At 41.0% G+C, this 24,286-nt stretch overlaps 1 protein-coding gene across 1 annotated transcript; it reads right to left on the bottom strand.

Annotated features, from left to right (window-relative positions):
- Positions 1-5,334: 5,334 nt before the first annotated feature.
- On the bottom strand, positions 5,335-24,134 carry slc17a9b (solute carrier family 17 member 9b). The gene is made up of 13 exons (XM_072696429.1): positions 23,194-24,134; positions 22,076-22,273; positions 19,988-20,127; positions 19,266-19,365; positions 17,687-17,817; positions 15,763-15,859; positions 14,779-14,875; positions 13,475-13,562; positions 13,146-13,180; positions 12,915-13,030; positions 12,767-12,822; positions 12,632-12,661; positions 5,335-8,533 (listed from the first exon to the last, which is right to left on the bottom strand). The coding sequence occupies exons 1-13, from the start codon at positions 23,322-23,324 to the stop codon at positions 8,355-8,357; spliced, it is 1,398 nt and encodes a 465-aa protein (XP_072552530.1). The 5' UTR covers positions 23,325-24,134; the 3' UTR covers positions 5,335-8,354.
- Positions 24,135-24,286: the final 152 nt, after the last annotated feature.

The raw sequence follows: 24,286 nt of genomic DNA, 5'->3' as shown, positions 1-24,286 counted from the left end.
GTGATGTGATGATGTGTTTATGAGTGTTTTAAAGAATTCACTGAAAATATTAGCATACAGGCAAGTAATGTTGTTCAGCTACGTACAGAGCGCTTCAGTTTTACTCCAGCTGAGAAGTGGAGTAAGAAAGTCGCACAAGGTCGGGCAAGTTAAGAGACTGCAGGCCTTCTTTATTACATCTTATTAAGATACAAAACTACAGATATTACAAAATATTGTTTTACTTTATTAATGGTATATTTCAGCCCATCAACCTTTCCTTTATTGAGCCTAGATGATGTAATTCATTGTCCCATAACTATTACAAAAACAATCTTTATTTTACACCATTTACAACATTTATTTTTATGAAAATGAATTAATACATACTATTAGACAAAAATCCTGACTCTAAAATACAATTCTTAGAGCAGCAGAAGTCCAACAGGGCTGTAATCCTACGCGCGTTTGGTTCATTAGCATGCAGCTCAGTCTGCGAGAGGGAAGGACATTGGCTGAGACGACAGCGACACAGTGACACTGTCATTAGCTTGATGTTAATTAGTAATTAACGAGGCTGTTTCTTTCTCACGCATCTTCCGTTCCTCTGACAGGCTCTTTACTGCTGCGTCTCACCGAAAACCAATAAAGTGTGTGTGTGCGGGAAGGGGGGGGGGTTGTTCTGTCCCTTCTTCATTTCCCTGGCTGGCTAATTAAGTCCCTCACCATCACTTTAAGGGGCACAAGTTATGAAGCATCACAGCCAGTCGTGCAATTGTCCAGGAACCTCAAAACTAAGTGGTGGGTGATATGACAATATTTTAAAATTTTAATTTGGATAAATGTTGTTATTGCGATACACAATGTACTTCGTGGATATCGTCACTGCTTAAAGAACACATTTACATTTACGGCGTTTAGCTGACGCTCTTATCCAGAGCGACTTACAAGGTTACTCATATTACAGAGGTGGACCAATGTAGTGTTAGGAGTCTTGCCCAAGGATTCTTATTGGTGTAGCGCAGCATAGTCACCCAGGCCGGCAATCGAACCCTAGTACATGGTATCGTAGCTCAGTGGCAGGTGTCGTGGTGTTATCTGTTGCGCCACACCAACCACCAAAGATATTGATAAGATACCCATTATAAAGAGATGCTGGTTAATTGGATGAAATGCAGCACATTTGTTTCGAATTCAGATCACAGTAGTGAGTATGGGGAAGTATCCGAATAGCAATAGCAGTTTTTAAGAATCTGCCACTACTGAAGTGTCTGTGTGCAAATATTACAATGAATATTGCATATTGTGAAAATATCCTTAAATATTGTGATGTATTTTTACTGTATCACCCAGCACTACTCAGAACATGACAACCGTTAGCTTAGCATGACTGAACAAGCACTGTCATTAGCCTTTACGGACTGTGGGGACTAGGGACTGTGATGTCTACAGCCCACATTTTCTTTGCTATCCAAAATGAGGAGTCAACCTACATGCAGCGTCTGACAAAGATAAAAGAGTGACAAATCAGACATTTTCTTTGGGGACTATTTTGCCATTAGACACCCTGCCAGTACCCCTCCGCCATAAATGTATTTTTAAAAGCAGGTCTCAGGCTAAGACCTCACTTCAGAACTATCATAAAGCAATGTTCGTCATTTTTATATTTCCAACCCTTTTTTGTAACAGTGTTATGTAAGCAAGCTTTCAGAGGTATTAAATGCTTGGGATTTCTAATTTAAATAATCACCACTGTAAATAATTCTGACCCTTGAACAGCAGATTTTACATTAAGCTATTCTGATTTATTTTTTTTTAATCAGACATATTGTGACAAATTGGCAGATTTCTCCTTTAAGGCTTTGCTTTAGCTCAGGGTATAAAGATATCATTCAAGAATCTTGGTAACGTCTCCATGATGCTGTAAAGCTCAGATATCATGCTGTACTGTGTATTAACGTTTATGACAATTTGTTACTTTTACCCCACAAAATAATTTAAAAGGGCCAGAAAAAAGGACTTTTGTCCACGTTTGACCTCCATATTGACCTACTGCATAATCCTCCTGGCACAGTTATTTATAAAATCAACTGTGCTGGCATAAAGAGTCTGACAGAAGTGTGGGCCTGGTCACAGGGATGTGAGTCAGTGAGCATGTCCGCACCAGACTCTAATTCACAAACCCATTCTGCACCTTTTACCCTGAATCACTGCAGCTATTCTTAGTTGTTTATTTCTGACAGCAAACTGCAAAAAGGCTGAAGTGAGACTAAATAGCGCACCTATCGCTTAAAAATCTCATATCTTTGAATGGCGACTTTACAGAGATAAAAAAAACCTGTAAATGACAACTGACAAATTTACATAATATAATATATAAAAGTGAACAATAATAAAAAACATTTTTTGGGGGGGTTTATGTCATGAACTGATCTCCAAAAGACATGACATAAAAGACAAGACTGTTTTCAACATTATAGCAAAATTAGTGTAATTTATTTTTATTATTATTAGTTTTGTACAGTTTTGTACAACAGAGCATCATGCAAATGTTTGGGCACCCCACAAGATGTGAACTCTCAGATACCTTTGGTTCAAGGACCTGAATTAGGCTGTTTACAGTCACTGTAAGGAAAGGCCAGGTGATACAAATAAAATGACATCTTCATAAAGATGATAACTTTCTAAGAAAACTGCTCATAGAATTGTTAGCAAGGCAAATCAAGAAGGACTGTGGACTGAAAAAGTTAAACTAGAACCCATATAGCCCAAATGAGCTATGTTAGAGAATAAATAGATAAGGGTGCAAAATTTCATGACAAGAACACCTCTCCAACTGTTAAGCGCAGGGGTGGATCAGTCATGCATTGGCTTGGGTTGCAGCCAGTGGCACAGGGAGCATTTCACTGGTAGAGGGACGATTGGATTGAATTAAATGCCAGCACAGTCCGTATAAAGCTGAAGGTGAAGAGAGGATGGATCTGTTTACACCTGATCATAGACCTGACTAGTACCTGAATTGTATCCTGATGAGATTTTAACCACATGCATTTACACTTGGTAATCAAATGCGTCTCCGGTTAGTCAGACTGAAATCCCACTGCTGTGCAATCTGCTTGTTGCACGGCAGTTATTACTGGTGTTTCGGTTGTACTGGAAGGGGTTTGGGTTGTCGAATGCGGCTTGGAGAGATGGATGCGTTTACACTGCTATGACATGCGTCTCAGACCACCTTCTAAGGTGTCCTGATACATAAGGCAGATTTAGGAAGCAGGTGTAAATGGGGTCAATAATCCTAAACATCTAAAAATTTACAACAGACCACCTAAAGAGGCGCAAGCTGAAGATCTTGCCACAGGCCTCACAGTTCCCCTGAAGTAAGCATCATTAAAAATCTGTGCGTAGGCCTCAAAAGAGCAGTACATGCAAGACAGCCCAAGCTCAAACTTTTGCTGGGGGCTTTTTCTGTGAGAAAGCTGTTATCTTTAAATGTATGCCTTTGGAAATCAAGCCATTCTTGGATCTTTTACCGCTTAGTTATTCACAGTAGCATCTTATAGATGCCACCGTATAGATGAAAGTTTATTCATCCATAACCATCTCCATTTGTCCTCAGCTGCCATTTATGTGCTTGGCTATGATAATTGTATTCTCCGGGCAGTGCTTTTACTTCTACAAAGTGAGTCTAATACGCCTGGACTGCCGGAGTGCACCCATTTTAAAAGCACACACACACACACACCACACACACACCTGTGTCAGGAGAGGTCTGGATATTGTCGCCTGTCCATCAAATAGCCAGGGACGTTAACAGCTTCGGACTCGGAAGGCCTGGGGAAGTTCTTTTCCACAGCAATTCCTTTAACGTCAAGTCAAGAGCGCGAGACAGCCGAAGAGAGACAGTGAGAAGACAAGGATGGCAAGGAGAGAGTGTGTGTGTGTGTGGTGTACAACAGCTTGCTAGCCTTGAGGGCAGCTGAAGACCTATGAATACCTCTCTTCTCTCCATCGTTCTGTCCTTCTCTCCCTCATTCACACCTTCTGCTGATTTATGCTTAGTGCTTCTCATCTTATTACTGGCCTGCTGTTCTTAACTGACATCACTGCGGTGGGTGTTTTGGAGCCTGTTTCAGAGGTTTCGGAAAGTTCATTTTACACCGATTTCTCATACACCTGTTAGCAATATTTCACAGAGGACAGACTTCTTTCCCTTTTTGCCATGTATTTACCATGTAGTTATGGCTCGCCCTGCCCGTCGATGGCGTGTGCACCCGGGCTATCTGTGGCGAGTTGGTGAAAGCACACAGATACTTTCTCCTGTGTGAAACCTCCTTCTAAATGACACCGTAGAAGCTCTCCTGCCAGAACTAATGTCAGTACCAGGTCCTCAACGTACACCAGTCTCACTCGGCTTGTCCTGGGTGATGACACAGGTTTGCCCGCTCTGCCCTGGACTCCTGATCTCGCCCCCCCTGCCCACCGTTACGGTAACGGCCACGGCCATCTGTCTCCACGCTAACCTGAGCGAGTCCCTTGAGAGGGGTGACTGACGCCTGGCCCGTGGCACAAGCACCCACTGCCAGCTCACCAGCATGGCACACAGCGGCCTGCCATATGGTGCCACCCCATACATCCAGAGAGCGAGAGGGAGAGAGGGAAAGGGGGAGACCTGCCTGCCCGTTCACGCTGATATGGACCGAGTATAGTGGTACGGTGAGGCCACATAGTTGTACTTATGGGGGTGCAGGGTATTACTGGAGATGGTCTGGCAACACCAGAGGTGGCAACACACACTGGCCGGAGGTAGATGAGGAGGTACCAGGAATGACACCAGAAGCAATATTAATTACAGTAGAAACCAGTAAACAGCTATCATGCACACACTGATACACAAATGTAGGCCTACACATGCATACATGAAGCCATTTATAGAGGTTATGGGGTAAAACTGAACTTTTCCTACATTCAGGGCTTGTGTTTTTTTGGACAAAGCAAGTGTGGGCAGTTCATGAACTCTTCTTGAACCGCTGAACACCATATCCAGCACACTGCTGCCCCTGTGTGGTAGGTACCAAGCACTTCACCATCAGTGTATTTACTGCAGGATTCATGTGGTTCGGTGATTGGTGGCAACGTATTGTTTGAATGTGGTCATTTCACAAAAATATAATTGCAAAATGGCAACTTTACATCTTAACTTTGAATGGAAGTCAATGTAAAAAGATACAATTCCAAGTCATTTTAGAGCATTTCTATTGGTCCCATCTTGAAATTCTTGAAAACGTAAAGATGCCAAATTCAAGTGAAATGCAACCATGTCTGGATGATGAAAGCAAGTCAAAAAAATTCTTAGACTTGGTAAAATATAGTTTTTATTCTTCAACAAAATATGTTTACAAATATCAGGTTCTAAAGCAGGATACTACTGCATTTACTGTTCCTTTCTTTGTGAGACAAAAATCATCTTTCTTTTAAAGATGGTTTTCTTTTAAAGAATAAGAACATAATCAGTACAAGTTTCCAAGGCTTGTACTGGTGTAATCAGGATGGTGTAACAGGTAAACATTACTATGCTTTTTTTTTTTTTTTTTTTTTTTTTTTTTTTACATTCAGATTTCTTTCAGAATATGACTGTGAATCAGGAGGCCGTAAGTGTGACTACTTCGACAGTGAAATAAATAGTGTAATTCATTGCTCCAGGGAAAGGCCCACTCACCTGGCAGTTACAACAACTGATCCATCACTGATTGATATTGGGTGAAGAGTAACATTAGAAATAGCTCTACTGCAAACGGATAGTTGAGAGAAGTAACAGCGGGATGTTGCGACAAGTGAACTAGCGTAAAACCCACAGCCAAGGTAGACGGACATGGAGTGAGGGGAAAAACTGCCCTTCTGTGCGAGTCAAGCTGAGAAAAGAAAAAATCTGATACCTGTGCAAGTTGGTTCTCAACCCACGCAAGCTCTTGTAATATTGCTGGAAATATTTCAGCAATATAAAAACTATGACATACATATTAACTAGGCATAGGTATATAATATCTATATATTACACATAATCATGTCTAATCTATGTAGAAAACTAACTAGAAGACTGCATTTAGAGGTCTCTGTGAACGTGTGTGTACATTACACAAGTACAGCCATCTTAAAATGGCGTCCATTTGTGATGCACAGTATTTCGAGCAGAATTCAAGTTATTTCCTTAGATCTTTTCTAGTCTACAGACCTTCATTATTAGCACTTAAGCTTGCAGTAACCGTGGATGGAGAGGAAGCAATGGGATTAGCGCGATGAGCTGACACAAGACAACAATGCTTTTTATAAGACCAGCGCATAACTGGTGAAAGGGGTTACTGACCCTTTCATAGCTCTCCACAGGAATGATTCAGACAGGCTATGCTTTCTCAGCGAATAGCTAAGCAAATATGCTTCGCCTCTTTGGCCTCATATAAACATGAACATCTGCAAAAAAAAAAAAAAAAAAAGAACTACTGGCCTCAAGTAGTTCAATAAATAAGCTGGTTGATTATCAGACATCTTTATAAAAAAGGGAACAATTCCTTTGTCTTGGCTAAATGTGACCCTAAAGTAATAAATATGAGCGACAGGAAAATACTCCAAAAATATTTGGTCTTAATAGTTTCTGAAACAACGATCCACTCTGTGTCTGACCCATAACGAAGCTCATTACTGATATATTCACAGTTCTTCATTCCAAACAAGACTGAGTGCTGAGACTCTCTTGCTTTCTCGATCAGCAATCAAGTAAACAGAAATTCAACAGTAACTTAAAGAAGTAAACTGAATGGTGAAGGTCACTGATGTTTCTACATTTCTGCATAATTCTGCTGCTCAGTGTGGTTTGATTTGAAATGGTTAGTTGCAGAGAAACTTCTCAAATTGAATTAGTCTACAGTGGTGGGGATACGAACTAGAGGGCACAAAAATCTACAGCTCACAAAAAATCCTACAGGTTTTTTTTATTTATTAGTTTGTCAGTGTTTTCCCTTTTTCTCCAATTGTGATCCTGCCACCCATTTACCCACCCATTTCTAGCTTCCTCCAGCACTTGCAGTGCTTCCAACACTATGAGGGTAAGGACTTAACACCTTTCTTCCAATACATGTGAAGCCAGCCGCCACCTCTTCTTTTTGAACTGCTGTCAATGCAGCGTTCACGCTCAGAGGACCGCATCAGGTCCCCAGCTCCACTGCACCAGCTAACAGACGCCTGTGCCAGCCAACATCGCTTAATAGTGATGAGGGGAGAGAGAAGGCCATCTACCCACCTTAGAGAGATGGCCAATTGTGCTCTTTTGGACTTGCTGATGGCAAAGCGGATGTGAAGTTATTAATGGTAAAATATCTGTGAATCTGGAAACATTCTGGGACATTTTGCCCGCACACTGCACTGCAGGTACCTCTCTGCCGTTAATCAGTTTAAAAAATAATGTTTTAGGACAAACCCTTCTCACACAACTCTCAAAAAAAGCAATCCAACTGTCTGAGAAGGAGCTTCTAGAGTTATTAGATACTTATACAGATACGGTCTGGTTCCCCTCATTTCCACAGTTTCTCTAGAACTGAACATTTCACACCAAACAACTGTACTTCTGAACCGTTTAACCCCCTATACTCCATGACTTCTATTACAGCCTAAGGATTACTAATCTGTAACTACATGCAAAGCAATGCAAACTGTAGTGTACTGACAGTGGGCCAGTAACTACCGGTAGTTCTGAGGAGTTTAAGAGGTTAACTATGCAGAAATGAATAGAAAACTTCCCTTAAAAAAAAACAAAGCAGTAAACAAGTTCATCAACAGCTCACTTCCTGTCCAATGCTGCATCTCTGGTTATCTTACCAAGACAACAGTCAGTCTACTGGTTCCTCTCTAGTGTGCTGTGATGTCAGGGCTGCCTCTACAAAATGTCAGGACAGCCTGCAACAGCTTTGACAAAAAATGCTCAAGATGAAGCAACAGAGGCAACATTGGAAGTTTTGAGATGAAGATTATGCTAAAAAAAAAAATATGAAGGAAGAAGAAATTGCTATTAGATTGCATCCTAGCAAGTACAGGCATTATACACTTTAACTTAGGACGTTTGACCTCACTTTCCTGCAATTGCCAACAATCTTTAGATTTTCTCCTACTGGCCCCATTACAAACTGCCATCCACTCACCCAGGTGGTAGAAAATGAAAGGTTAATACTGATGGGTTCTTAACCCTGTGGCAATCTCAGAGGCCTGTGTTGCCAGACCCCATGGAAACCGTGACGACCAGACGGAAGTAGAGGTGCAGAGGTCCTCATCTGTAGGACGTGTTCTTTCGTTTAAGTTCTGTGGTTGTTCTAGACCCGTTCAGTCAAAGTTCAGATGTGGATGTTGTGGTAGCGCCCCTTTGTGGCATCAATGTCCACCCTGCGTGCCTCAGCGAAAGTCAAGAACGTTGCCATGCCCAGAAGGTTCACCACAGTGATGAGGGCGAAAACGGATGCCCATGAGCCAGTGGCCTCGATCAGGTAGCCAGACAAATACACCATGATCACCCCTGCAGAGCAGACACACAACATGCATCACTAAATACAGCACATCATATATCAAAGAACAAAATACCAACATTTTCTTTCACGAGCCATTCTTTTTTTCACGAGTTATTATTTGTAGCATCTAGGTGTATAGTCCCTTTCTCACCCCTGATTTTGTCTGTATTTAATAAAATAAGTGACAGTAAGAACACCACAGATACAGTGAGTCCAAGAAGTATTTGATCCCTTGCTGATTTTCTTTGTTTGCCCACTAATAAAGACACTATCCTTCTGCACTTTTAATGGTAGATATATTCTAACATGGAGAGACAGAATATCAAGACAAAAATCCAGAATATAATTTTAAAGAATATATTTTAATTAATTTGTATTTCAATGAGGAAAATAAGTATTTGATCCCTCTTGCCAAACACACTCAATACTTAGTGGCAAAGCCTTTGTTTGCAAGCACAGCGGTGAGACGTTTGTTGTAGTTAACCACAAGTTTAGCACACACACCAGGGGGAATTTTGGCCCACTCTTCTTTGCAGATCCTCTCTAAATCATGAAGGTTGGTGGGCTGTCGCTTGGCAACTCTGACCTTCAGCTCCCTCCATAGATTTTCGATCGGATTGAGGTCTGGCGACTGGCTGGGCCACTCCATGACCTTAATGTGATTTTTCTTGAGCCAATCCTTTGTTGCCTTTGCTGTATGTTTAGGGTCGTTATCATGTTGGAAGACCCAACCACGGCCCATTTTCAGATCCCTGGCAGAGGGGAGGAGGTTGTCCCTCAGGATTGTGCGGTACATGGCTCCATCCATCTTCCCAGTGATGCGGTGAAGTAGCCCTGTACCCTTGGCAGAGAAACACCCCCAAAACATTATGCTTCCACCTCCATGCTTGACGGTGGGCACAGTGTTCTTGGGGTCATAGGCAGCATTTTTCTTCCTCCACACATGGCGGGTGGAGTTGAGGCCAAAAAGTTCAATTTTGGTCTCGTCTGACCACAAAACCTTCTCCCAATAACTTGGTTCATCTTTCAAATGATCATTGGCATACTTGAGGCGTGCCTCCACATGTGCTCTCTTCAGCAGGGGTACCTTTCGGGCACTGCAGGATGTGAATCCATTGTTGCGCAAAGTGTTGCCAATTGTTTCCTTGCAAACTGTGGTCCCAGCTGCCTTCAGGTCATTTGCTAACTCCTGCCGAGTGGTTGCAGGACGATTTCTGACTGTTCTCAGCATCATTGCCACCCCACGAGGCGAAATCTTCTTTGGAGCACCGGGCCGAGGTCTGTTGATTGTCATGTTATACTCTTTAAACTTTCTGATAATTGCACCAATAGTTGTTACTTTCACATCCAACACCTTACTAATCTTTTTGTAGCCCATTCCAGCTTTGTGAAGGTCAACAATTCTGACTCTGAGGTCCTGTGACAGCTCTTTGGTTTTACCCATGTTGGAGACTTGAAATCTGTGTGATCTGTCTGATTCTGTGGACAGGTGTTTTTCACACAAGTGATTAGTGAGAACAGGTGGCTTCAGGTCAGGTAACAAGTTGATTGGGAGTGTCTAACTGGTCTGTAAAAGCCAGAACTGCTAATGAATACTAAGGGATCAAATACTTATTTCACTCCATGAAATACAAATCAATTAATATATATTCCTTAGATTTATTTTCTGGATTTTCTTTTTAATATTCTGTCTCTCCATGTAAGAATACATCTACCATTAAAAGTATAGAATGATCATGTCTTTATTAGTGGGCCAACGAAGAAAATCAGCAAGGGATCAAATACTTCTTGGACTCACTGTAAGTAAGGGGGATGTGTTAAGAATGTAACACCACAGCACTATATATAGTTGTTTGTTTCCTTGTTCTCTGACATTCCCGCTTTGGAGATAAGGTTTTGCTCCTGCAGCGATGGGATATATAATTTAGTAGACCGGGGATTTGCTTCACAAGAACACAAGACTGTTTGATGTGGATATGAGATCATTTGGTGTAGACACACAGGACGGTTTCATGTGACTTTATACATTACGTTTTTATTCTGGCTTTATTTGAATACATGACTTTAAAAAGACTTTAAAAAGTAATCCAGAAGTTACGGATGTAATCAATTTTGTAATCAATTTCTGTGTGCAGAATTATTAGGCATTTTGATCACATCATCCTTTTTAAACATGTTGTCCTACACCAAGCTCTATAGGCTTGAAAGCCAACTACCAATCAAGTAAAGTGCATCTCTGTAATGAGAAGGGGTGTGGTCTAATGACAACAACACCCTATATAAGGTGTGCTTAATTATTAGGCAACTTCCTTTCCTTTGGCAAAATGGGTCAGAAGAGAGATTTGACGGACTCTGAAAAGTCAAAAATTGTGAGATGTCTTGCAGAGGGATGCAGCAGTCTTGAAATAGCCAAACTTTTGAAGCGTGATCACTGAACAATTAAGCGTTTCATGGCAAATAGCCAACAGGGTTGAAGAAACGTATTGAAAAAAAAAAAAAAGCGCAAAATAACTGCCCATGAATTGAGGAAAATCAAGTGTGAAGCTGCCAAGATGCCATTTGTCACCAGTTTTGCCATATTTCAGAGCTGCAACGTTACTGGAGTATCAAAAAGCACAAGATGTGCAATACTCAGGGACATGGCCAAGGTAAGGAAGGCTGAAAAACGACCACCTTTGAACAAGAAACATAAGATAAAACGTCAAGACTGGGCCAAGAAATATCTTAAGACTGATTTTTCTAAGGTTTTATGGGCTGATGAAATGCGAGTGACTTTGATGGGCCAGATGGATGGGCCCGAGGCTGGATCAGAAGGGCAGAGAGCTCCACTCCGACTCAGACGCCAGCAAGGTGGAGGTGGGGTACTGGTATGGGCTGGTATCATCAAAGATTAACTTGTGGGACCTTTTCGGGTTGAGGATGGAGTGAAGCTCAACTCCCAGACCTACTGCTAGTTTCTGGAAGACACCTTCTTCAAGTGGTACAGAAAGAAGTCGGTATCGTTCAAGAAAAACATGATTTTCATGCAGGACAATGCTCCATCACATGCATCCAAATACTCCACAGCGTGGCTGGCCAGTAAGGGTCTAAAAGAAGAAAAAAGTATGACATGACCCCCTTGTTCACCTGATCTGAACCCCATAGAGAACCTGTGGTCCCTCATGAAATGTGAGATCTACAGGGAGGGAAAACAGTACACCTCTCTGAACAGTGTCTGGGAGGCTGTGGTGTCTGCTGCACGCAATGTTGATCGTAAACAGATCAAGCAACTGACAGAATCTATGGATGGAAGGCTTTTGAGTGTCATCGTAAAGAAAGGTGGCTATATTGGTCACTGATTTGTTTTGTCAGGAATGTTTATTTCTACATTTTGTGTTGTTATATTGGTTTACCTGGTGACAATAAACAAGTGAGATGGGTATACATTTATTATTATTTTATTAAATTGCCTAATAATTCTGCACAGTAATAGTTACCTGCACAAACAGATATCCTCCTAAGATAGCCAAATCTAAAAAAAAAAACAAACAAAAAAAAAAACACTCCAACTTCCAAAAATATTAAGCTTTGATATTTATGAGTCTTTTGGGTTGATTGAGAACATAGTTGTTGTTCAATAATAAAAAGAATCCTCTCAAATACAAATTGCCTAATAATTCTGCACACACTGTATTATAATCCTTTGGATTACGTTACAAAGACAGGAATTCAAAGTGTTCAGTGTACACAGAGTACACTTTTAACATTACCCTCTCAACCCTGTATATAACATACGCAGTACATAAGAATCACAGTGTTTGGATGTATGTGATAAATTAGGTTATTGTGATAAAGAATGTGCTTTTCTAAGCATATTGAGGATATTGTTAGTCATTAATAAACAATGATTCATTATCATCATTTGTATAATTAGACTGGTTTAATTAGATGAAGTGCAGCAAATATTTAAATGGTGTATTTAGTCTGTGATTAAACTGTTATGATAAATATTGTGTACCATGAAAAATGTTGCGATATAGTATTTTTTATCATATCGCCCAGCCCTAGCAACAGTCTAAAAATGTATTGTGACAATCATACAATTCCTAACCACAGGTCTGTCTTACCTGTAAATGCACCACAGGTATTCATCACACCTACAGGACCACAAACACACAGACATCATTAAAACATTATACGCTTGGGTAAATGCTCAATAATAAGGTTGTCTGACTTTGAGTGAGTGAGAAAAGACTACAAACCAAACAGGGCTCCAGCACAGGATGGTGCAAGATCCTGAACGTTCACTGAAACCCCACTGCAGAGACCAAGAGAAGAATATTTCCATATGAACTGACTGAAGCACTCCAAAAAGACATGCTAATACTGTGAGGAGAAGCGCAGGCTTACCTGTGACTAAAGGTGGTGAGGCCCATGGTTGCAGAGACGAAGGCCACAGCCATGGGGAAAGTGGTAGTTCCACACAAAAACAGAGTGAATACACTGGATACACCCATGGAGAAGAACTAAAAGAGGGGGAGAGGGTGGACAAAACAGGGTATTCAAACATTAAGGTAGCATCTCTTTACTATTTCATATGCTTCTTCAGGACCAGTGCACACACAGAACAGTGAGCTTTACCTGCATTAGTTTCCTCACTGCAGCTGTATCAAAACCTACAGGGTAAGAAAGAAAACATCAGAGCAGTGAGAGAAACCTAGAGTTGAGTTTTATGAGACCATTAAATTCACAGCATTTACAGTACAGTAAAAGTCAGTCAGGCACTTAACATTAGCGGAAAAGGCCCACAGTCAGCTGAACAATGTGTGCCACATATTTAATGCTAATTACAAGCTACAACACTGACACAGCACAGAAGGAACGACACAAACAAACTGTGTTGATCTTCTGCTAGAGCGTCTGTGTGTGCGTGTGTGTGCATGTGTGCATGTGTGCATGTGGCCTCATACCCTGACTGATGAGATGATCGGACAGGCAGCCGCTGAACAATGACGAAGGAATGGCCACAAACCATGGGATCACATTAAACACCCAACCCTGAACACACACACACACACACAAAGGAGTACATATTATATATTAAATATTAGGACAAATATTAGGGCCAAATAGTGCAGCTTAAAACTATAAAATATATAAAAAAAAATAAATAAAAAAAAATTATATATATATATATATATATATATATATATATATATATATATATATATATATATATATATATATATATATATATACACACCCCTACAGAGACAGGTATTCAAAGTGTTCAGTGTACACAGAGTACACTTTTAACGTTACCCTCTCAACCCTGTATATAACATACGCAGTACATAAGAATCACAGGGGTGTAACGATTCACAAAAAACTATGTGATACTGTGATAAACAATGTGCTTTTCTAAGCATATTGAAGATATTGTTAGTCATTCATTAATGATTCATTAAAAACAGTGTAATTAGGCTGGTTTAATTAGATAAAGTGCAGCAAATATTAAATTAAAAAATCATGATGTATTTAGTCTGTGATTAAACTGTTGTGATAAATATTGTGTAACCACCCATCCATTCAGCTTACAGAAGTTTAGGCTGCACTGAAAAGGAACAGTATTACTGCAACCTTCTACTAAAGCTTTTACTAAACAGTTGCTGGAGTGAAGGATGAAGGAGAAAATGATTAGGTGTTTGTGCTGATGTTCTTGGTCCAAACAATCCAAACATCTTAAAAAAAAATTACAAAAGGACTTTGGTCCAATCAAAGCATTTCCTCCTAGACTTCTAATTAAACAAGGCATATAATGCCCTGCCAGAACGGTAATACATGTCGTGTAGACAAAATAACAGCCTGTTTACAGAGATCCAAATTATTCAAGACAGCCGATGTAATGGGGCCCCCTGCTGGAAACTGATTAAAATTGCACTTTTTGTTTGTCACCCTCTATCTCTTCCATTTTAAGTAATAAGTGCAGTAGCCCTGACCCTGGAATACCCCATACCCAGCACATTTTAGTGTTTTCCTGCTCGTAAAAATTAACTAGACTGGAATTCTAGATTATTAAAAGGTAGAGTGAGCATCATTTTGACCACTCTCTCTCTACCAGCAAAGATTATCTTAACACTGGGTCCTGTTAGTTGCATTAGGTGTGAGCAGGGTCCTCTAGGAACAGATGTATCTCAAAAAAGGCTCACAACTACTATTACAACCCATGCCACGATTTCTCCCTTCACGGAATCGCAGTTTACCAGCAGTTTACCTTGGAATCAGGGAAGGTGTCCTTGAAAAAGGTCGGTAGCCATGACAAGAGGGTGAAGAAGGTGCTCGCAGTGCACAGGTGTGTAATAATGACCGCACTGATGGCCAGGCAATGGAGAGGGAAGGGAGAGAGAGAGAGAGATTACAAAGTATCACTGTGGAAAAAGAATCACTATGGAAATGAGCAATGGAGCTAATAGGTTCCCACAGAAATGAATGTAATATATATTTAACAACTGTGGGAATATTTTAAGAATGTTTAACTCAAGCACTTTCCAACCCTCCTAATTCTCTAGTGAACATGGCATGGTTCATTTGTCCTCACTAGGTGCTTTCCCTGTGTCACAGTTACCATACATCTTTTAGGCCAAATGTTCCTTTTCTTTACTTTATCTAGATCAGAGTAAATACACCACACCAGGTAGTGGAGGTGGAGGTGTGGTGTATTTACTCTGCGTCTGTCTCTTATGTGCACGCCATAGACTATCTGCTGCATTTCTGCACTTCCTAGTTCACATGATGGTGTGTTTTTATACTCATAGTTTTCCTGAAATTCGATTATCATGATAATAATTTAATGCAGTAAAAAGGTGTTAAATAGTTGACCATGATGAATCAAACATACAACAATATTAATAATATGCCCTAAATACTGAGAGAGAACGAGAGTGTGCACATAAGAGCAAGACAGAGAGAACGAGAGAGAGAGATATCTATAAATAGATGTGAGAAAGTGAATAAACCATTTATAGTATAGTAGACACTTTTATTGAGCCCCCACATTAAGCTGCTGCCTGAACTGAAAATCCCCCTTTTATTTATCTCTTACACACACACACACACACACACACACACACACACACACACACACACGATGGAGGATTTTTAGGTCCTTCTTGCAGGATCATAGCCACTTTGAAGTGCACCACACTGATACATGTGCTTTCTCACACACACACAGTCATTGGTCAGGTTCTTATCTCACCACACAGCTGGTTGTCTGAAGAGACGCAGCCAGTTTCTGCGGGGTAGTTTGGACTGGGTACCAGCGCTGCCTAGAGACTCCAGAGTGATGATGGGCCCTGAAAACACACACACACACACACACACACACACACACACACACACACACGCACACACGCACACACGCACACACGCACACACACAATACCATCATCAGTAACATCTACTGTTAACCCTAATGTAAACTGCTATTCGAGCAGATACGTTTTACCAGGGATTGTGAAGGATTTGATAGGCTCATTTTTACAGGATGATGTGTCTGTGTAATATCCTACATTTATCACAAATAGTTTGGACTGTAGCGTCAGTCCAGTCCAGGCATTCAAGTCAGCGTTCCACTAAGTAACAATAACAGACATGTAAAAACGGCACATCTTGTGGATTAAAATCACACACCTCATCAGTTTCTACTCATCAGGTGAATCTGATCCAGGAGAAAGGGCTTATAACTGCCTGATCATAAAAAAAAAAAATCTTCTTTACAGAAACCATTTACCTAATCATCTCACCACGGATTAGTTTCCTCAAATAATATGCTGGATGAAAAAAGCTCCTCCATCTGGCAGTCCTCAAGCGACCTCATCAAGATCCATATACACATATCCTGACTATTATACAGGAAAATCAATATAACAAAAATACCTGTTGTAGACTTAGATCTCCATCCCTATTCTTCAAAGAACAGATGTAACACCAAGCACTGAGAGTGCTTACACATACTGCCACTTAGTGTATATAGGTACTGTCAGCATTAACAACAAATTTGCATATATACAGTTTACATTAATAATGTTTCGGCCTCGATTAGCGTAAGACCTCAGCATATAATTGCATAATTGTGAAAAAAATAATTTCAATACTCACGTGCTAAAAACTAGGCTAAGCTATGTTATGCTACGTGGCTCATGTGAGCCTTTACTGTGACATAAATCAGCCAATCAAAGCAGAGCTCTTCATTTTTCCCCATTAATGAAAGGTAAATTTAGCGCGTTTCACTCTGAGCTAAAATGACCTGTTAACAGGTTTCTGAGCCACATCTGAGCATTTTTCACCCCAACCAAAGTCACATAATTACTATTTCTACATCAAAGAATAACAGTGCATCGCTACCAAAATGGATAACACTACCAATATGTACATTCATTTAACAGCTTCTGCAACAGCTTCTACCCTCAAGCCATCAGATGTCTCAACACTTTCCCCATCACCACCACACACATTCAGTACTGAGTGCTGTGTCAGCGTGGCATCGTCCTGCCTGTTTACTGTCTAAATTCTGTTGTATTTACCGTATCTTTCTGATTCTGTGTTTGCACATATGTTTGCACTTTATGTCTCTGTAATGTACTGTTTCTGTTTCTTGTTGCACCATGGAAGTCCCGGAGGAACATAATTTTTCTCAGCTGTGTCCTAGTACTCAGATGGAATAACAATAAAATCCTTGACTTGACTTGATTCTAAAGATATGAAAAATATAGATTTTTGACCATATCGACCAGCATGTGCCAGCGTATCATATTTCTAAACTCTAAACTTAGCAGCACTGTGGCCATTGAGGACTACAGTTTAATGTAGTTTGGGTAAGAGGTAGAACAGCTTTTCTAAATAATGTACAGGTTTAATTACCACAAGTGAAAGCATAATTTTCTGTAATTTGTTAAAAAGCAGGATGAAGGGGAAATTTTAAAAGGTGCTTCAGAAAAAGAGAAAAACAACAGCTACAGTGATTAATTATTAAAAATTGTTTTCTGAACATGAAAATCCTGACCCCTGCATCAGAGAGTGTGTTCAAAGCATACCCTTCCAGCTTACACTGAGCTTTGTGCTGCATTTTGGAAAACTCACCCTGAGCTCTACTGCTGAGGGTGAACCAGACATTAACTTACCCTCTCCCTTGAGCAAGTACTTCCACATGCAGTATGCCCACAACACAGACAGAAGACCAGAGATGTAGAACACACTCTCCCAGCCATACATGTCCAGCATGAGCGAACCCACTCCTCCAATCACCAGCGTCCTGCACATACAGACATACATTGTTTTAATATGAATAACAGTTGAATTTATTTCCTCCTTACCTCAAATGTAGGAATTTGGTATCCCACACTTCCTTCTTTTTTGGTTTTGCACTGGTGCTGCAAGGCTAACGGCAGTAATATGGGTGCTTCTAGTTCTCAGTTTAGCCAACTGCATCACTAAACTATTACACACACCTCAATTTTTTTTTTCAAAGTAATCTTAAATCTAGAAACTTATGTACTTTTGGAAAGTATAGCCATTTTCACATATGAACCCTGGAAAACATCTAGATAATCAGGTCAGGACATTGCCCAGAGTTGCCCTTTCACACACAAAGTGTACAGAACCATGTCAGATGTGTTCTTACTACAGGAAATGCTTTGCATGGTTTAGGCAAGTGGCGTCACCTGTGTGGAATGTGTTGTATGACGCAAAACGTACGCTGCAAAAATTGCACAGGCTCTTGGTTTCCCAAGTCACATGAGAAACAACATCAACACGCCCAGTGTGAAAATGACCTGTTCTATTCAGACATGGGCTCACTCAGACATTACCCTGGACATTGAACTAGGGGGCTAGCAGGATAAAGTCTGGGCAATATCCCGCACAACAAGTTCAAATATTTGGGTTCACACATACAGCTAATCTTGCTTATGTCCAGAAAAGTTCTGGATTACCGTGCATGTCTGAGAACGGGTTTAGAAACTATGATGGAAAAAGATAGCTTCCACTACTGTTTTAAGCTTTGCAGCACACTTTTGTACGTTATTAAAGATAACAGTGCGTCATATGGTCTCAGAAACCACATAAGCTAGTTTACTTGCTTGTTCTTCAATCTTCATAGCTTTGGTGATTGAATGGTTTCTAGATTTGCTCCTCAACTCTGGAACGATCTTCCCCAATGGGTCAAACAGTCTAATGCTCTCTCCATATTCAAATCTATAAGGTTTCTTCTTCCTCAAATCTAAACTAATCCTCCATTAGGACTTAACTTAATACATCCTAATTAGTACTGTCTGGTAGTACTGTCTGATAGACACATGACTATGATGACTATGATGATGCAATTTGTAAAATGGGATTTGGTGGAGTAGAATCTTTCATTCATGGTTATCTTCAACACTCTTACAGCCTCAAAGCTTTATCTTTAAATGTGTGTCTTGGCAGATTGACCACATTGGGGGCATCAAGAAAACTGTGGAAATACAAGTTTTAGCCAAACTATTCCTTTAAGGCAGTGGTTCCCAACACTGGTCCTGGAGTACCCACTGCTCAGCAGATTTGAGGTGTTTTCACAGATTTACTGAACACACATGATTTCACCCTAACTTACAAGCATCTCCTGAGCTAAAGTGGCTTTATCAGAATGCAGGATAGTGCTACTGAAGGAACACATGTCAGAACTTTTGCTTTAAAAGGACAAGTAGTAAAGCTCTAGTCACTCACCCAAGATATGAGCCACTTCCTACAGTACTCATGAGGAATCCCCGCTCACTCTCTACCACCTTCTGAGAGCACAGGCTGGCCAGAGATGGGTAGTGCACACCTGAAGAAGGACAGAAACTGGATCAGCATGTGGAGAAAAGACTATCCCAGACTGTGCAGTCGCTCTCTAACAACAAACATCTATCAGGTATGAGCCAATTTACTCAATGTATGTCGCAAATGCATGCAGAAGCACAGTAACACCTGATGAAGAAGATGCCTATACACAAACAAGAAGCATATGGCAAATATAATTGGTTGCATAATGTTTGATTACATCATTAGACTGGACTCCCACTGCAAAACCAACTCTCCTAGGAAAATAAGCCCTGTCACAACAACAATCACTTGTTAGCCCTCCACAAAAGGCCTCCTCAGAGCGAGAAAATGGTTTCTCATTTGCAAGGGAGTCGTCAGCTATTTTCTTGATTAGAAGCAGCTTATATTTTCCAAATTTTACTTTTTATGTAAGAATGTCTGTTTTTGACTAAATATATTATTTCATAACCGCAAGCATTATTCCTCTGGGTACACTACAAAACAATTGCACCGCAATGTCGCTGACGCACTAAAAATCTGTAACTTCGTAGATGAATAAAGGCTCTGCAGAGGCCAGCTGTGCAGTGTGGTGGCATGCTGAGAGACACAAAGGCTTCTGACCCTGCTACCCTGCCCCAGCTCACCCTGAAGGAGACCCATGAGAAAACGGGAGAGGGTCATCGAGACGATCGGCTGCGAACAGAAGTGAGCCAAGATTGGCGTGAATGCCGTCATGGCTCCCCACGCTGCGGCTGACAGCAACATCACTTTTTCTCCTCCAACCCTGAACACAAACAACACCAACAAACCATTAAGACAGTTTATCCTGAGAATCTCAGAGTGAGTGAATTTAAGTAGCTGTGGGGTTTATGAATGAAGGGAATGAACGGTAGACTCAGGACAGGGTTAAAATCATGCAGATACAAATAATTTCATTATCCCACCTGCACTCCTAAAAATAAAGGTGCTGTAAAAACAGTTTTTATGAAAGAGATGTGGGAGTGTGAGGCGAGTTTGCGTTAACTGAAAGCGCTACCTAAAGGCAGCATTCAATGACTCCTTTGTAGGGATACACCGATCCGGCTTTTTCAGTTCCGAAAACGATACATAAACTTTGCATATCAGTTCATACCCGATAACAGTCTGCTACCATTGCTAAATTAATAAACCATACACCTCACCATGTGGGACAGACTTAAGGCATCAGGACTGACTTAAACATTACTTTATAACAAATTAACACATAGATATAAATGTACACAAATGCCATTTGTCTTTATTTATTTGCACATTTAGTGCAGTCTCACACCACCAAATTACAGTGAAAAGATCGGTTCCATGGATTGGCATAATTATCCGATACCCGATCCAGCTAATTTTATTAATATTGGGATCGATACCCAATCCTAATATCGGAACGGTGCATCCCTACTCCTTTGTAATTTTTTTTTTATTTGTAAGCGTGTACCCTTTTAATCAGTTTTATCAAAAGGACTGAAACTGAGACGCTAAGAGCCAATATTTTCCCACATACATATCTTGTTGATGGCAATACATAAATATTTATGCGTGTGTAAAAACTGGGGCAAAATCTACCTGAATAACCATTACAGAAAATTATCAGTGATGACACAAATTGTAAAAAAAGATATTTTAGCACAGCAGCCTAGCATCACTTAAAATTTGGCTGAAAAAACTCATTATCAAACATTGTTTTGAAACATTAGTCAAATCTAGACATCTGATGCTGGCAAGTTTTTATTTACAAAAATCTCAAAAGCCCAAAACTGATCTGATTCATCGCAGATTCCTTATCAGTGTATCCCTGACGCTTCGTAGGTTTGGGTCTCAAAGAAGCAAACAAAAGTGAAGGCTGGTGCAAAACGTCATGCTGAGAAACAGAATGGCCTACAGGCCTACAGAACAACTTGCTGGAATGCTGAGAGCCAGGAAAAGAGAACATGGCAAGTCCAGATCTGTGTGCTTTACACTGTTAGGCTCATCTTTGTTTACACAGCCTTGGCAGAGTCTTGATAAGTAATCAGCCGATATGACTGCTTTGCTCTCCTGTGCAGACAGCTGTCTAGCTGGCACTGAGCTTGTTCAGATCAATGGAATATATTTCTCCTATTCATTCGATTCCACTCCTTTTCTCTTCAGCCACGGATCACATCCAAAATTCTCGTTCACTGGAGACAAACAACATAACAGCAAGAGAGCGGAGCAATTCAGCTGGCCTACAATACCTTGTCAAGGCTGTGCAAGCACACAAAATAAATGTTTCTCTGCAACAAATTCAACCTTAACTTTCTGGTAGAAGTTAGAATATGTTTCCTGATAGTCAGCCAAACTCACATCACCTGCCATACGTCAACATCCTGTTATCTACTTGAACATGCAAAGCATTCATGACAGCCAGTTTAACATCAACCACCTCAGAAACAGAAGCCACACCTTCTGCCCACACTGTGTCCACAAGCCAGTACATTCCTTGTAAGCTCAGGGTGGAGACACATTATTCCAATTACAAGCCCAGAACTTAACGTGTTCCTGTTCTATAGTAGACATTACTACTATAACAAGAGAAACTGGTGACCTAAGCCTAGACAGGCCACAAACAGCTGCACTCCCCTTTAATTAACCAATGGGAAAAACACCACCATCATCATCATCATCATCATCATCACCACCACCATCATCATCCCCACGGGCCTAACCGCCACTATGCTGACCTGTCACTGACGTAGCCTCCAAGGACCTGAGTGAAGCAGTAGCCCCAGAAGAAGCTGCCAAGCACCATGCCCGACTCCCTCTTCGACCAGCCGAAGCGCTCAGCCATGCTCACCGCGCAGATAGGCATGGCTACACGAGCACAGTACAGCAGGCATGTGCCCAGCAAAAGCACCACCGTCCATACCCGCGCTACTGGCCTGTAGAGAGACAAGAGGAGACAGAGAATTAGAGGACTGTTAATAGTTGTGGACATTGGAAGTTAGACATGGCAAACAAACTTTAACGACAGATCTGTTAAGTGGGGCAACAACAGGGCATGAATACGACTTGGACTCTGTATGAACGAGCTGGCGGTCAAATCCGTACATGGAAACTGCCTTAATTACGATGGGCCAAACCCCTTCAGTTAGATGCCAGAACTATTTCCCTGATGACCATGAGCCACAAGAACTGAGTGTTTGCTTCCTTGCTCCTTAAGCTGAAACGAGCTCATGAGAACAGTTAGTTAAACCATAAGAAATGAATTTCTTTCTAATATTATTATTTTTATTTATTTATTTATTTTTACTAGATTTACAGCTGTACTTTCTCTAGTCAGTTTATCTAGTCATTATGATTTTGGGGAATGTTTGTAAGGCTTAAAAAAAAAAAAAAATCTAGACATTGCTGGGGTGTATTTTACACCTCAGGTCAAAAGACGTCTGATGTGTTGAAGGCTAACTGATGGGCTGGTTATATATAAGTGGCAGAGGATTTGTGTAGATTAAAAAAAGTTACTTTTTTTAGTACTGAAAAAAAAGTGTGTGTAAAGGACTACTTCTCAAAAAACAACTCTCTTTAGAATTACAGACACCGATAAACAGGGTTAAGAGAAGATCCCAATACAGAAAACAGGCCTTTTAATAAAGTTAGTTAGCGTTTATGCACACACTGGCGAGTCCGGTATGAAGGGGGGCGCCAAAAAAAGAGTTCCCCCCGTCCTAGTCATGGTCGTGTACTTTTCAGTAAGTAACACGTCATTCACTAAACTGTAAAGAGCCCGAAGTGACCTAACCCAGGCTCGGTGAAACGCTGCTTCTGCTGAAGAAGAAACTGGACCGATGCTCCAAACACTCACCTTGACCAGTTCTGACTGGACTCCGGCCACTTTTTCTGAGCGCCCACCGGTCCGAAGTGATCTGCTGGGCTGTCTTTAATACTTGCCAGGTCTGCACCGGAGTTCTTCCCATGTTTTTGTAGAATTGCCATTCAACGCCAAGAGACTATTTGCTTGGCTTTCTGACTATCTTCCTGGAGTCGGAGAGAGGGCAGCTCGCTGAAGCGTGACAGGCAAAAAGACGGAAAGACTGAAAAGTAGCTCCGGTCTCGCAGTAGCATCTCCTCCAGGACAGCTATGCGGCTTTACCTGAACCCTGGATGAGAAAAGGGGCACGCCGCTGTTTAGTTTCGCCGCTGCAAGGCTGAAGAGGAAAGTCAAGCTTTTCCTGCTTCTCCAAGTGATGATAATCCACGTGTCAGTTTTTTTTTTTTACCTACAGCCACGCAGTTCCTCCGACCGACGCTAGACTAAACCAGGAAGTAACGTGACTCAGCCTCTTTCAACCAAAACAACTCAAATAGGGACCAAAAAAACAACATGCGCTTCGGTACATCGTATAGTTTTACCTAAATTGACAATTAAACGCTACAGAATAATCGTTAAAAGAGTTAAACGGACACGTTTCATGCCGGACAATACGATTTAAGAGGCAGAAATAAACAGCGAGTCCTTCTTGTGTTGATAAACTAAGGTGCTAGCCAGCTAGCTAGCTAACGTACTAGGTCCAGTAAAATGCTATTAGCTAGCTAGCTACATACAGGAGCATCCTTTAGGACACTCTACGAAATACAGGCGAATGTATAATCCGTAATAAATGAACGAAGCCGGTGATCAGAATAATAATAACATTAATAACAACCGCTGTCTTCTGCCATCGGTTAATGCGCTGCATTGGCAGGAGCATCGCAGGGCTTCTGTTTTCCTCCACGTGTCTCGAGGTTTTGTGGACAGCAGACGTTGGAAACGCCACAGCGGTCCAACATTATGTAAGCCAGCTGTTGCCCTTGTGCCCTTACTCTTCATGATTTCTTATTAACTTTACTGAGGCATAGAGAAGTCATCGTGAAGATCTGAACTGTGTTGTCGGTTCATAAGGAGCTCTGATTCCTTT

The sequence above is a fragment of the Salminus brasiliensis genome, chromosome 14, assembly GCF_030463535.1.
Source record: "Salminus brasiliensis chromosome 14, fSalBra1.hap2, whole genome shotgun sequence".
Taxonomy (NCBI): domain Eukaryota; kingdom Metazoa; phylum Chordata; class Actinopteri; order Characiformes; family Bryconidae; genus Salminus; species Salminus brasiliensis.
This window is presented reverse-complemented; position numbering and strand designations above follow the sequence as displayed.